We start from the raw sequence: 14,265 nt of genomic DNA, 5'->3' as shown, positions 1-14,265 counted from the left end.
TTTCATAAGAAAGTGCTGTATGTGTCATAAACATACATTATATATGATATATATAATATAGGCTCTTATATATATAAAATCACTTGAGGTACAAGCGATTCATGTCAATTGCCTTCTTTGAGAGTAATAGTGATCAGTGTACAACCAGTTCCTGTTATGGACAGAATAAAGTGTCACTTCGAGGGCTGAAACACCGACCAGAAAGCTTGGTAGGTTCATACACAAAAGAATATTCAGTTCAAAAATGAAAGTAAAAATGAAATCAGTTAAAAATGTGTGTTATTATTCTTGGGGATGGCCATGCAATTTTCATGGGTGATTTCTTTATATCAAATTGTCTAAAACCATTAGGTTACAGCAGTCAACAATCAAAATGAGTAAAGTTATTGTAATTTTTTAAAGTAATTAAAAAAAATTTTTTTAAAGTAATTTAAGTAATTACTTTTATTCATTGTCATTTATAGGAATATTGGTGGTAGAAGTTTACAGGGAGGCATTTAATATAATGGAATAAATAATCTTCAAACTTACAAGTTTTGGTATTTAAAAATTTTTCTAGTTATTTGTAACTATACATATAATTATATTTTCACACCTTTATGACACTTGTTACAGGTAGCGATATTCAAGCGTATGGGATTTTGTGATTGAATGGTTCTGAGAATAATTTATCAATAAAATAGTTCTAACATTTATCAACAGCTAATATCACAGTTTTGTAACACCCTCAGTCTGCTATCCTGTTGAAGAAAATGTTACATAAATGTAATAAATACAATAACTTACCCTCAGTCTACTGTCCTACTGAAGAAAACATTACATAAATATACAACGTATTTTCTCATAAAAGTAATGAGAATATTTTAAATGTATATTAAATAAACAATAAATTACATGAAAATGTTACTTAAAAGAAAACTAGATCTGATCTAGCATTAACAATTCAATTATGTATAATACACAGAGAAAAATAATTAAGCAAAAATACAAAAGCTTACCTCTCTACCTCTCCCACTGCCAGCTAATTCTAAGCCAAAGAAGAAGCAAAGTCCAACTGACATTGCCAATGAACATAATACAGTAACAACAGCACTCAGTGCTATTCCTACCTAAAACAAACCATTTATTAAAAGCAATTCTATAAATAACTTTAACTAAAACACATCCATTCTACTTAACCATTTAGTATTGAATTATTAACATATTTGGAGCTATGCCTTCATTTCTGCAATCTAGTATATTTCATATTTCATCAAATCTCAGTAAGTTTTATCAAGGTCAGCAAGTTTTGAATGAACGCTTTGCTGTTATACCACACAACTCAAAATCATTTTATCTTATAATACAATTTGTTTACAGCTTGTTAGGTTTTTTTTTAGTTGATATTGCCAATAAACTGAGTTGGCTTCTTATATTAAAAAAAAAAATTATTAAGAATAAAAATTTAAAAATGGGATTAAATTCTAAAACTATAGATCTAATTAAAAGACCTTAACAAATATATTTTCATAAGTAAAATTCATAAAAGAAATTTCAAAATCTTTCAAAATTGAAACTGGTGTGAGACAAGATGATCTCTTGCCACTTCTACAGGGTCATTCACGGGAACCGGATGTTTTTGAAGTGGGTTGTACTCGGGCGTTCGTGGTGGGAGGGGCACGTGGCTGGTGTCTGACATTTCCTTTGTTCATAGCATTTACATTTTAGTCATTGAGATGGAGCCGTGGATGCTAGACCAACGCCTGCATGCATATGACAGTTTTGTGCGAAATGACAAATCCGTAACTGCTGTTCAGCAAGATTTCCACCGTCAGTTTAATATCCATCGTTATTGCAAGTGTCCCTTCTTGTAACACAATATTGCGATGGGTAAACAACCTTCGAACAAGCGGTTCAATATTGAAGAAAAAACCACTGAGTCCCCAACGAACTGCTAGCACTCCAGAGAACAACAAATGAGTAAGAATTGTCAGAAGCCCACACCGCTCTATTCAGAAGCATTCAGCAGCGCTTCAAATGAGCACAAGTACAGTAAGACGAATTCTGCATACGGAACTGCATTTCCATCCTTACAAGATAGCCGTCATGCAGCAGTTAAACGAGCAAGATTTCACGCAGCAATTACAATTTTGTCGACAAATGCTTACCATTTTTGAAGAAAATGAAATTTGTTATTGTTAATGAGTGATGAAGCCGATTTTCATCTGAATGGCTTCGTCAACAAACAGAATTGCCGGTATTGGGCAGAAAGAAACCCACATCAGCTTCACGAGAGACCACTTCATAGCCCAAAGGTGACTGTCTGGTGTGCAATAGGAAAGGTCGGTATTATTGGACCATATTTTTTTAAAGAAAATTACGCTGCTGTAACTGTAACAGCTGATCGTTACATTGCGATGTTGAATACGTTTTACATCCCTGAGTTACGAAACCGGGGAATCGATTTTCAAAATGTGTTATTCCAGCAGGATGGAGCTACAGCGCACACAGCGAGGGCAACGATGGCTGTTATCCGTAACTTGTTTCCGGGACGGATCGTTTCCAGATTCGGCGACATTTCTTGGCCTCCTCGGTCCCCCGACTTGAGTAGTTGTGATTTTTTTTCTGTGGGGGTTTCTGAAATCGCGTGTGTACGGCAATAAACAGCGTACATTGAAGGACCTAAAGATCGCAATTCGTCATCACGTCACCCAGATTGATGTAGACATGCTGCAAAGAATTGAGGCCAGTTACTGTGAAAGGCTACAACAATGTATTGCCCAAAATGGACATCACTTGCCGGACATAATTTTTTGTTCATGAGTAAGTAACAAATGCTTTGATTTAACAAGTGTTTCAGTACCAATAAAACTTTTTTAAAGTAAATATTCAATTTTTTATGATTATTTTAAAAACATCCGGTTCCCGTGAATGACCCTGTATTTTATTGTATTTTAAATAAAGTAATTTGTGAATGGCAAAAAGAAATTGAAAACCTAAAACTTCCCATCACAAGAACTGAAACAAAAAACAGGAAAATCAATGCACTGTTTTCCTTTTGTAGATGACTTAGTAAGCTTCATTGATGATTTAAATACAGCCCAAAAACAAATCAAAATTTTGAAGGAAATCACCAAAAGAACTGTCTGCAAATTTCATTAAAAAAAACAGAAATAATAACAAATCTAAAAGAACATCCAAGAGAAGTAAAAATAAAATTCCGGAAAATTAAGAATATGGAAAAATTTAAATATCTAGGTAAATAGTCCAGAAAAATGGACTAGGAAAAATGTGTTTGGAAAATTGGACAAATAAAATGAAAATGGTTTTGCAACTAACCAAATATCCTTACAATAAAAAAACTGATTTCTTTACAATGCGAAATTCACACAAATAACACAGCTATAAAACTTGAAAGTCTTTGTGCAGCAGAAATTTTAACATTACATAATCAAGGAAGACTAAAGAATAATTTGAAAATAAACAACTCCTGAGAAAAATATTAAGCTCAAAATGTGAAAATGATGAAAATGTTTAAGATCAAACAAGGAAATTTACAAAACATTTGAAATTTTAATATACATAATTAAAAATCTGAAAATAATGTTTTTATGGTTAGAGAATGGATGAAGAAAGATTTTCAACTTCTTTGATAGTAAAAACTTCAAGAGATCAGAATAAGAGAAGAAATTTTAGACAGGAAAATTTTCAAGAAAAAAGTACATGAGTTTAAAAGATTTTAAGTAGCTCAAGATGAAACAGGAAACAGTAGGAGAATCACAGAACACAGAGAAAGATTAGGAAACAATCAGCATGACTGAAAAATTAGAAGATTAAAGTTTATACATGCAGTCCAGCTTTGGCCGACTAGGAAAAACCTAAATATTTTTTGTAAAATTGTAAATTTAAACGGAAAATTCAACTACTTTGAACTTTTCTTATGGAACACATTTTTCCCTATTAATTTTCTACTCTTTCTGTAAATAATATATTATATATTTTTTACAAAATAAGCAATACCCATAAAAACATACAATAGTATAAATAAAGTATAAATTTATACAAGTAAAGCTGTTATCAGTATACTCATAGTTAAAATAGCATAACATAGTTACTATTTATTATATGAACTCAACATTAACAATGGCTTTTTTTTCTTATTAATCATTATGTATCTTCAAAAAGCACACTTTTACAGCCCCAAAAAATAGATTGTACGACAATACAGTAAGATAATAATACAAAATCCTACTAAGCATAATATTATCTTTCATACTAGTATTAATATTACACATTTGCAAAAATTAGAGTACAAGGCATGGGCAGAGAAGCCCTAATGCTATTGCACAGGATATTGAATATATTAGGATAAACACACATCAAATTACTCTAGCAATTTCATAAAAATGAACCAATTCATGTAAAGGATGAGTATTTATTAACTAAATCTAAAAGTTAAATAATTTAAAAATTATGAATTTTAAAATTTTGTACCTTTGATCTAACTAGTTCTATTTTCCGAACAGAAAAGTAAATGTACAAAAAAAGTAATATATATGTGACAGCTAGAGGTATCAACTCATGATAATCAAATTCACCAGGGTAGTAGATATGTAGAACTTCATCAGAATTTGCAACTGGAGTTGTATTTGAACCAGCTGATGCAGATGGAGGTGACTGATGCAGTGGATAGAGATGAGCCAAATGCTCATGAAGTCCATTTAGGAATCTTTAACATATTAATAAAAATATATAAACAAGACTCCTAAAAACCCGGCATTTTTCATAGACTACAAAGTTTTATTTCCTCACAGGCTTCAATCATACGTGGAGATATCAAGAAAAAAAACCCTAATACATCAAACAGAATTTTTTATTTAAATTAACATTTCACAGTACATTGCATACTCACACATAGATTAGATTACTTTCTAACATACTTAAAGATATATAATACAAACATATCCACTTAACTCTACAAAAAAAAGTCATATTTTTACTCTACAAAAAAGTAAACATATTTTTACTTTTTTGCAGGAAAATAAGGATTTACACCAGTAATGAATAATGTACCTATATAATACTTTTTAAATATGCATTTATAATACTACACCTAAAGGGTTGAAAATTTAAGCTCTTTTTAAAGCAACTTGTGTCAAAATTATTAGATTATTAAACTTGTCAAAATCTAATTTATATTTCAACTCTAGATCTGCAATAATTACTGTAATTTAAAAATCCTCTCAAGACTAATAATCATGGGAATTGATGCAATTCAAAATTAAAAAATAAAATAAAACTTAAAAAATAAAATAAAAAATACACCCTTAAAAAAAAACTAATTTCATTTATGATGATTTTGTTGGTAATAGCAGTTTCATCTTGAACGGATATACGACTGTTTAAATTCAGCAGCCCACTTTTTTACTGTCGAAAATGAAGCGGAAGAATCCTTTGAAGTGGAATATAACTCTTTTTGTACATTCATTAGGATTAAACCTTTTAAAACAAAATACTTTATAACAGCTCGAATTTCAATTTTAAGCAAAAAATTGTTTGCTTTACTCAATCACCATAAACAAGTAACTAAATATACTCATCTAAAAACTTCTAAAGGAACACACTTGATAAATATTATCGTCATTTGGTCATACTTTCGAAATCTCTGTGTCAAGCTGAGTAATTTCCGAATGACCCTAGTACTACAGACTACTAGTTTATAAAAATCATTCACTAGTCAAATAATGTTGACATAATTCTTCATACTAAACTATTCCTATTAAACTCTTTAAGTGAACACTACATAAGAAACCATACAATGCAACATGTCTTGAATTTTGTTTAATTGTAAATATTTTTTTGTTAATAATCATTATTAATTCGATATATAAAACAAAGTACTTACTGCTTATCATAACTTCGTAACACAACAGTAACAGCAAACTGAATAATTCTTTGTCGCTTCCGCAATGGATACCGTTTTATTCCAGTGTCTTTTAAATTTAACCCAAATAAAATTTCTGTTAGACTAACTTTTCCTTTCTGTAAATTCTGAAAAAAACATTTAAATAAAAATAATTTTAAACACACACACACACACACACACACACACACACACACACACACACACACACACAAAATTTAAATTCTATCAAATAAACCTTTTTTTTTTTAAAAAAAGTACTTTCATTTTTCATGAAAGTGCTTTTGTAGGATCTTGCACCCTCAGTCATGATTGAAATAATTCCTTTATTGCATAATAAATATATAAAAATAAAAATACTAAAATAATGAAAATTTATACAAGTGATGCTATCTGTTGCAGTTTTTCATAAGTACTCAAACACTGTCTGATAGTTTATCAAATTGAAATTTTGTTTGTATCTATATATGCAATATTTTTCTAATATATTTAATTTGGTATCTGCGTTATTAATTTATAATATTTCTAAATTTTTGTTAATATCAGAAATAGACCATCTAATTGTTTATTAGATGGTCTGCCATATTAGATAAACCTAATTTATTATTTTTGTAATTTCTATGATGTTTAAGAAATCTAGTTTTAAAGGATTTATTTGTTTTTCATATATAAATACAATCACAATCATTATAGTTAATTTTATAAATTCCACAAAGATTGTTTACTTTAATATTACTTTTTAAATACTTTATTACGTGGTTATAGGTTTGTATATTGTTTTAAATATCTGTTTATTGTAAATTGTTATTAATGTTTTCAATGATATTATTAGTGTGTAAATTCTTGTATTTTTTTTCACTCTTTTGTGTCTTATTATGTACTTGTATAAAGTAGTTATTTTGGTTTTATAACTGTTTTTTATAAACATCATTAATTAAAGTAGTATCATTTCTATTTTCAATCACTGTATGGTTTTATAACTGTTTTTTATAAACATCATTAATTAAAGTAGTATCATTTCTGTTTTCAATCATTGTACATATGATGTTTATTTCATTATTTAACTTCTCTTTGTCCATTATTTAACATTACTTTGATGTGTGTATTTGATTGCTCTATCAATCATATTTATATAAGTGTTAATTTTATGAAATCAAGAGTAATTTGATTTTTTATGAATTGTTATATTATTACTATTATTATTATTACATGAAGATTTTTCTATATACTAATGTTTCAATTTGGTTGTCCTTGTTTATTTTGATAATGACATCTAAACGATTTAACATTCTACTATTACCTATTTCAAATATGATTTTAAATTTTCATTATAAGAATTTGATTTGCTTAATATCACTGATGTTCATTGTTAATTACTGGGTTATATATAATGAGAATATCATCATCATATTGTGTTCATATTAAAACTTTAAACGTATGGTGATACTATGTACTAATTTACTCTCAAAATCCTGTAAATATATTTCTGACAGTGGAAATTCCATAGGTATGATTTTTTTTGTGTATAATATTTTTTATTAAATTCAAAGTAGTTTTACTGACATGTATTTCTTATAATAATGATATGTTGTTAATAAATTTTTGATCTTTTTGATTACTTTTTATGGTATGGTCTATAGATATGATAGAATCATTGGTGACTCGCATATAGGCAATGTAAAACTGCAACACTCCCTATTTCCACTTGATATTATTGATAACATTTAATATAATAAGTCCCTTTTTCTTTAATTCTTTTTTTATACTTGTACAATAAATAATTCTTAAGCTTAATATCAGTAGCCATCCTCCAGTTTATGAAAAGGATACAAAAATCTTTGTTTGGAACTGTGCGCTTCACAGTTCCATATATACTGTGGCATGGTGTTTGGATGTTGTGCGCATGGGAGGCTGCAAGGGAGAGAGACTATTTTTGCTCTTACAGTGCCAACCCTGGTGTGCTGGTGGAAGGTAGGTATTTTTACTCTGACCCACCGGGTTGGTCTAGTGGTGAACACGTCTTCCCAAATCAGCTGATTTGGAAGGCGAGAGTTCCAGCGTTCAAGTCCTAATAAAGCCAGTTATTTTTATACGGATTTGAATACTAGATCGTGGATACCAGTGTTCTTTGGTGGTTGGGTTTTCAATTAACCACACATCTCAGGAATGGTCGAACTGAGAATGTACAAGACTACACTTCATTTACACTCATACATATCATCCTCATTCATCCTCTAAAGTATTATCTAAACGGTAGTTACTGGAGGCTAAACAAGAAAAGAAAGGGAAAAGGTATTTTTACTCTGCATGTGTTGTGCTTAAAACCATGAACCATATTCTTGAATGTGATAAAGTGTAGAGTTAGATTATTATTCTTTCAGCTATTCTATTTGATTGATTTTTTTCGGTTCTTTTACTTTACAGAAAATTCTAACCACAGCCTTGAAAAGGCCCAGAAAAAGATTCTTTGGAGCAGCATCCCCACTATTTTAGCTATGAGCCGCCATTGGCTAGGATACATGTTAGTTTTGTCATAATTGACCATTTTAGTCTTTACAGTTAAGCTATTTTATTTATTTACTAATTTGTAACCATTTTTTAAATTAAATGTATTAAGTAAATTCGTTTTAATCCTAAGAATTTTATATTATTTTGGGTAAAATATAAAAGGGAGCAGATTTAAAATCGATTAAAGACTACACTGGAATGTTTAATTTATGAATTTTTGGTAGTCCAGTTAATTTAGGGGGAATCAGTTCAAACAGATATATCTAGAATGGTACTTTAGATTATTACAATTAAAAACTGATCTGAATTTTTTTTATTAAACTTTCTGTTACATTTAGAAATTTGTTAGTTGGATCATTAATTTCCTCAAATTTATTATCAACACTCTACTGTTTCATTAAGTTACTATATTTTTCAACTGTCGTAATAACTAGTGTATTTGTTTTATCTGATTTTACTATTAAAAAGTTTTTATATTAAATTTTTCTCTCAATTGTAAATTATTTGTTTATTGGTAAATGGTTTATTTACATCATCTTAATATTCTGTACAAGGTGGTTTATTTAATAGACTTTAAATAATAATATAAAAATAAATAAATTAATGTAAAATAAATAAATTATTAAAAAATAAATAATAATAATATTAAATAAATTACTAATAATAATTATTTTATTTAATAAATAAATTATATTTAAATAAATATAATTTAATAAATAATAATATATTTTAAATATATATATATATATAATATAAAATATTATCTTTAAGCCTGGCATGGTTATCCAATAGTTTACTTGGATCCCTCCCACTAACTTTCCTCTGGATTACCTGTCTTCATAGACCTGGAATCTGTTTTACAAACTCTAGTATTAAATGCAATTAGTATGCATGCTACCAAAACTGGACTAAAACTTAACTAAATGTAAAAATTATATCAGCAGACAGAAGTAACCTATACTGGTTAGAAAAGCAATATAAAGTCTACTCATGTAAATGCTTCATGTCGATATTCATGCTGGGTTAAAATAAATAAGTTAAAAATTAAATAAAAAGTGGTTAGGGCTAGATATCAATTCATTAAGGTGGCCAGAATGGGCAAAAGCTGCAGTAACCAAACAAATTGTTCTGGTTATTGTTCTAGTAATTTTCTGTACTCTATTAACATTCCTATACAAAAATACACATAAATCTAAACTACGATTAAATTTGTTTTTTCACTTTATTATTTTTTTTACTTAGTTTATTAAAAATTAGTAAATTAAATTAAGTAAATTCTGTTTAGTAAGTTAAATTTAAAATTACGTCAGGCAACCTTAGGAAACTCTCACAAGTTAGGCAAAGCAGCTTGCACCAGAAAGCCCAGCCATTAGTGAAACATCTATCACTATTCTCTCTAGAAGTAGACAAATTTTTTACCACATCATAACTGTTAATGAAAAGTGGATTTCATATGTCACTATTGAGTCCAAACATCAAAAAGCACAATCTTGTTCCAGAATGTTTTCTGGGACTAAAAGATGTCCTACTAGTGGATTTCATGGAATATGGAACAGTAATTGTGATGGTGTATTGTAAACACATTTAAAACTAGTGATGTGGGATGGTGTCAACAGGAATTGTTTTCATTCATGATAATGCACACATTATTGCCCACACAACAGAGAAAATTTTTCAAGAAGAATTGTAACTTTTTGATAAGATCTTCCTATACAACCAGTACCTTATTCTTAATAGAGACAAGTTGAAAACAGCAGGGATGAAGCAGTAGAAATTTCAGACAGCATATTTTTATGAACAAGGTGTTGCAAAGCTAGTCCTAGATGTCAGAAATACTTAGAAAAAATGGAAACTGCAGAAAATAAAATAGTTGTGTACAGATACAGATTTTTTTTATTCTCTTTGTTTCTTTTTTTTGCCAATGGGAATTACTGACACTTATTTGACTAACCAACTAATTAATGGTAAATAATACATGAAATATATTATATTTACACATTACTTTCACATACAATGTAAATATTACTCGTATAAAGAATTATACTGCATGTATGAAATTTTAACATTTACTTTTGACAGAACAGGAAAAAAGAGTCGAGTTGGAGACTTGAACATGTGCAGACGTTCCTGTAGCCGCTCCGCGTTTTTGAGTTATTTTGACTGGTTTTTGGTAAATTTTTTCGGTTTGGACATACAGGCATCAAAGTGAATTGGATAACGGACTATTGTGTGAATTTTTATGAATTTTGGGCACTGATTAACAGAATTATTAGCGTTTTTTTTCTCAATTGAAAAATTTTGAGGTCAGTGAAGTTTTCTTTGGATTTCTTCGTGACCCTGAACGGTGTTAAGTGACCAAGAGTGTTGAAAACTGTGTTTAGTGATCAAACAAAACTTTCGGCAGTACCTAAGTGAGTAAAAAACATTGTCTGAAAAAGTTTTTTGAACTTATAGGTTATACTAATATAACAGAATATTGTAAAATTTTTCAGTCAATAGACAGGCCTAGGCCTGTCAATACGTCATAGTTTATTAAAGTAAACAAGGAATTGGTTAAATTTTCGAAGAAAATTTTAAAAGACGGAAATATTTCAAAGTCCTGCAGACACTCTACTAGGGGAAATACTTTCCTTACATAACTCCTGCAGTTTTCATCCTATCCCAAAAATGTTTCCATATCTTTCTGAACCACAACTTTCTCCATCAGTTGACCTCCCCACCAAAGTTTTGATCACCTTTTCGAACTCATACATTTTATCTCCGCTTTTTTTTGGGCGGAGACACCCCCTCTGAGTGGGGTGTTGTTGAACTTGGGATTGGGCCCTGAGTCCAACCCAAGGCCATGAGATGACGTGGCTCTTTACCGCTAGAGGATAAATCCTCACAAGCGGCTGGAACAACCAGGACGTCAAGAACAAAGAAGGAGACCACTTCAAATGAGGCAGAAGATATGGAAATGAGCAGCGTAGAGGTTGGCAATGTACAAGAGAGAAAGAACTGGAAACCGGTTGAGGGAAGAGCAGCGAAAGGAGTGAGAGCCGGTTCGTCGGAGGAGGAAGAGGCCTCCCCGACACTTAAGGACGTAACATACAGACTGGGTCAAATACTAATCCAGCTAAGACACAACCTAGGTAAAGCCAGTATCTCCACAATGAAGGTCCATGAGAGAGAGCTCACTGATATTTATAAAGAGCCACAAAGAATTAATGACGAGACACCTGAATTGGAAGACATAGGGACGCAGACAAACAGACACTTTCGTGATAAGATGTCCGATATACTGGATACGGATCTAACTGAGGAACAGTTGCTGGATAGGCTTCCGGCGAGGTGGTCGACCTGGGTAATGAACCGGCTTACCCAGGTGGCGGCCATAAAACCAGGCGAAGACAACTGTCATTTTGTGGATTTAGCTAACATAGGTCCCAACAGTCAATTTGCTGGCGCAAGTCCTGGAGCAATGGTGCTCCAGGACTCAACTATACTTGAGGATAATAGAATAACAACTAGGGGCACAAGATATAAGATACTTTACGATTCTAGTAAAGGGGATAGAAATACACATGTTGTCAGAGCCCTCAGGAGAGTGGTAGGGAAAACTGATTCGGCAGTATTTGTAGTCCCCACAGCCCGGTAGGAATAATAATTAAAAAGATCGTCATTTATGCAATGAGAAAGGGTAAAACGCTTTCCAAAATGGTGCTGCCTAGTCAGGGAGAACAAGTGCAGGCAAGATCGAGGTCGGCCTCGGTGAGAAGAGGTACGCCTCCAATCGCCGAAAGTAAGGCAGTAGTAGTAAAAGCCCAGGGGAAATCATATGCATATTTGGTCAAGATGATGAAAGAGAAAGTAAGAGCAGAAGAGGCAGCACCTGCCTCACCGGTCCTGTCCATTAGAAGGGGCAGAAATCAGGAGGTCGAGGTGAGAATTAAAGGCTGTTAAAAAGCGGGGGAGTTTACCTCGCTGCTCTGAAGTCGTGTAGCCGATCTCCAAGTAGACGTCAGGACTAGAGGTGATTGTCGAACCGTCGTTCATGCCAAAGACTTAGAATATGACACATCAGAGAGTGAAATTAAGGAAGCAGTTGAGAAAGTCATAGGAACGGGAGAGAGCTTCCAAGTAACCTCTTAGAGAAGCATCGGGTAATACTAAGAACGCGACTGTGATAACAACATACAGGGGCGCAGTAAAACTGGTGGCTGAAAGACTAAGAGTAGGGTGGGTGAACTGCTGTACGTATATAAGGACTGAGAACGAGAGGTGCTATAGGTGCTGGGCAACCGGGCATGGCAGAAGGGACTGCAGTGGCCCTGACAGGTCCCATTTGTGTTTTAACTGCGGGGGTCATTGTCACTCAATCAGGGACTGCCGTGAGGCCACCAAATGTCTAGACTGCGATAGCCGGTCCCATAGGACTGGAAGCACAGGGTGTAGAAAGCTGCTGATTAAAGTGCTTTTACTGAATAACAACAGAAGTTTACTGTCCGGTGACCTTGCAGAGCAAATTGCCACGAGAGGTGTATATGACTTTATTGTAGCCATAGAGCCCAATGTACGTTCGGCGGCCAGGCCGCAGTGGGTTCCGGACAGAAATGGTGTGGTAGCCATCAGACGAGTAGCCAACAACAGGGATTTCGGATTTTATCTCAGAGAGATAATCTCTGAGAGATATTGTTTCCGTCGAACTATGCGATTTGATTTTGGTGGGGACTTACATCAGCCCAAACTGTGCTTTGGATCAATTCCAAGATAGAATTTTTAGTCTACAGCGCATAGTCATGCAGTCTAGGAAACGCGTATTAATAATCGGTGATTTCAACTGCAGAGCAACGGCGGCTGGCACGTCTCATCCAATGTAAGAGGTAGAATACTGGAGGAATTCCTGGCTACTACAGGGGCGACGTGCATAAATGACGGAACACCTACGTACAATGCCAGAGGGCACACATCAATAAGACCTAGCAATCATTGATAACAGAATACATCCGGACATAGTAGTCTTTAAAGTATTGACGGAAGAGACGGCGAGTGATCACAAGGCGGTAGCCGTAGATATCAGTGATCAAGTTACAGGAAGCACTCAAAAAAATGGCACACCAAGATGGTCGAACAACCAAATTCAAAGGATCGTAAGGAATGCGGCGCGTAGAATCGCAGAGTGCATGCAAATAGATCCTGCCAGTTTTCAAAAAATTATCACCGATGAAATGTTCAGAATCCCATGTAATGCAACAAGGCATACTACTGTGTATTGGTGGAATGGTGATATAGCTAGCCAAATAGATTATATGCACAGATGTAAGAGGAAAGCGCAGAGGCTTCGCACCCACTTCGGTATAAATGAAGAAAGTAGTAGAGCCATGAAGAATATAGAACCGCCAGAAAACGCCTAAATTACCTTATTAAACTAGCTAAATGCAAGAACTGTGTAAAGACCTGGATAACGATCCTTGGGGTAAAGCATTCGAAATCATAGCAAAACATCTAGGTCGGCAAGCTCTAATACTAAACAGTGATGAAGCTATACAACAGCTAAGAACCTTATTCCCCAGGAAGGATACTGGAAACAGAGCGATACTTGAATGCGAAAAGGGTAGATTCGATCAACAAGAGGTGTTAAATGCGATCAAGAAACTCAGCAATCAGAAAAGCCCAGGACCAGACGGTATACCAGCAGCAATTCTTAAGGGTCTGGCAGAAGCTGTTCCCTGGGAGATGGTGGACGTGGCCAGCTTTGGACTTCAAAACCGCATGTTTCCAAGCTGCTGGAAGGCGGCAAGAACCGTCTTCCTGCCCAAGCAAGCCGCAAATATAGATCAAGCTGGATACCAGCCCATAAGTCTTATCAATAATAT

General features: G+C 32.9%; 1 protein-coding gene across 1 annotated transcript in view; it reads right to left on the bottom strand.

Annotated features, from left to right (window-relative positions):
* The window catches only part of SCAP (SREBP cleavage activating protein), a 135,299-nt gene that overhangs the window by 61,108 nt on the left and 59,926 nt on the right, over nt 1–14,265 (bottom strand). Inside the window, exons 7-9 of the mRNA XM_075355725.1 lie at nt 5,885–6,030; nt 4,474–4,708; nt 999–1,109 (exon numbers count right to left, since the gene is read on the bottom strand). Coding sequence (XP_075211840.1) covers nt 999–1,109; nt 4,474–4,708; nt 5,885–6,030 — 492 coding nt within the window. The remainder of the gene's footprint in view (nt 1–998; nt 1,110–4,473; nt 4,709–5,884; nt 6,031–14,265) is intronic.

Source organism: Lycorma delicatula, chromosome 2 (assembly GCF_047948215.1).
Source record: "Lycorma delicatula isolate Av1 chromosome 2, ASM4794821v1, whole genome shotgun sequence".
NCBI lineage: Eukaryota > Metazoa > Arthropoda > Insecta > Hemiptera > Fulgoridae > Lycorma > Lycorma delicatula.
This window is presented reverse-complemented; position numbering and strand designations above follow the sequence as displayed.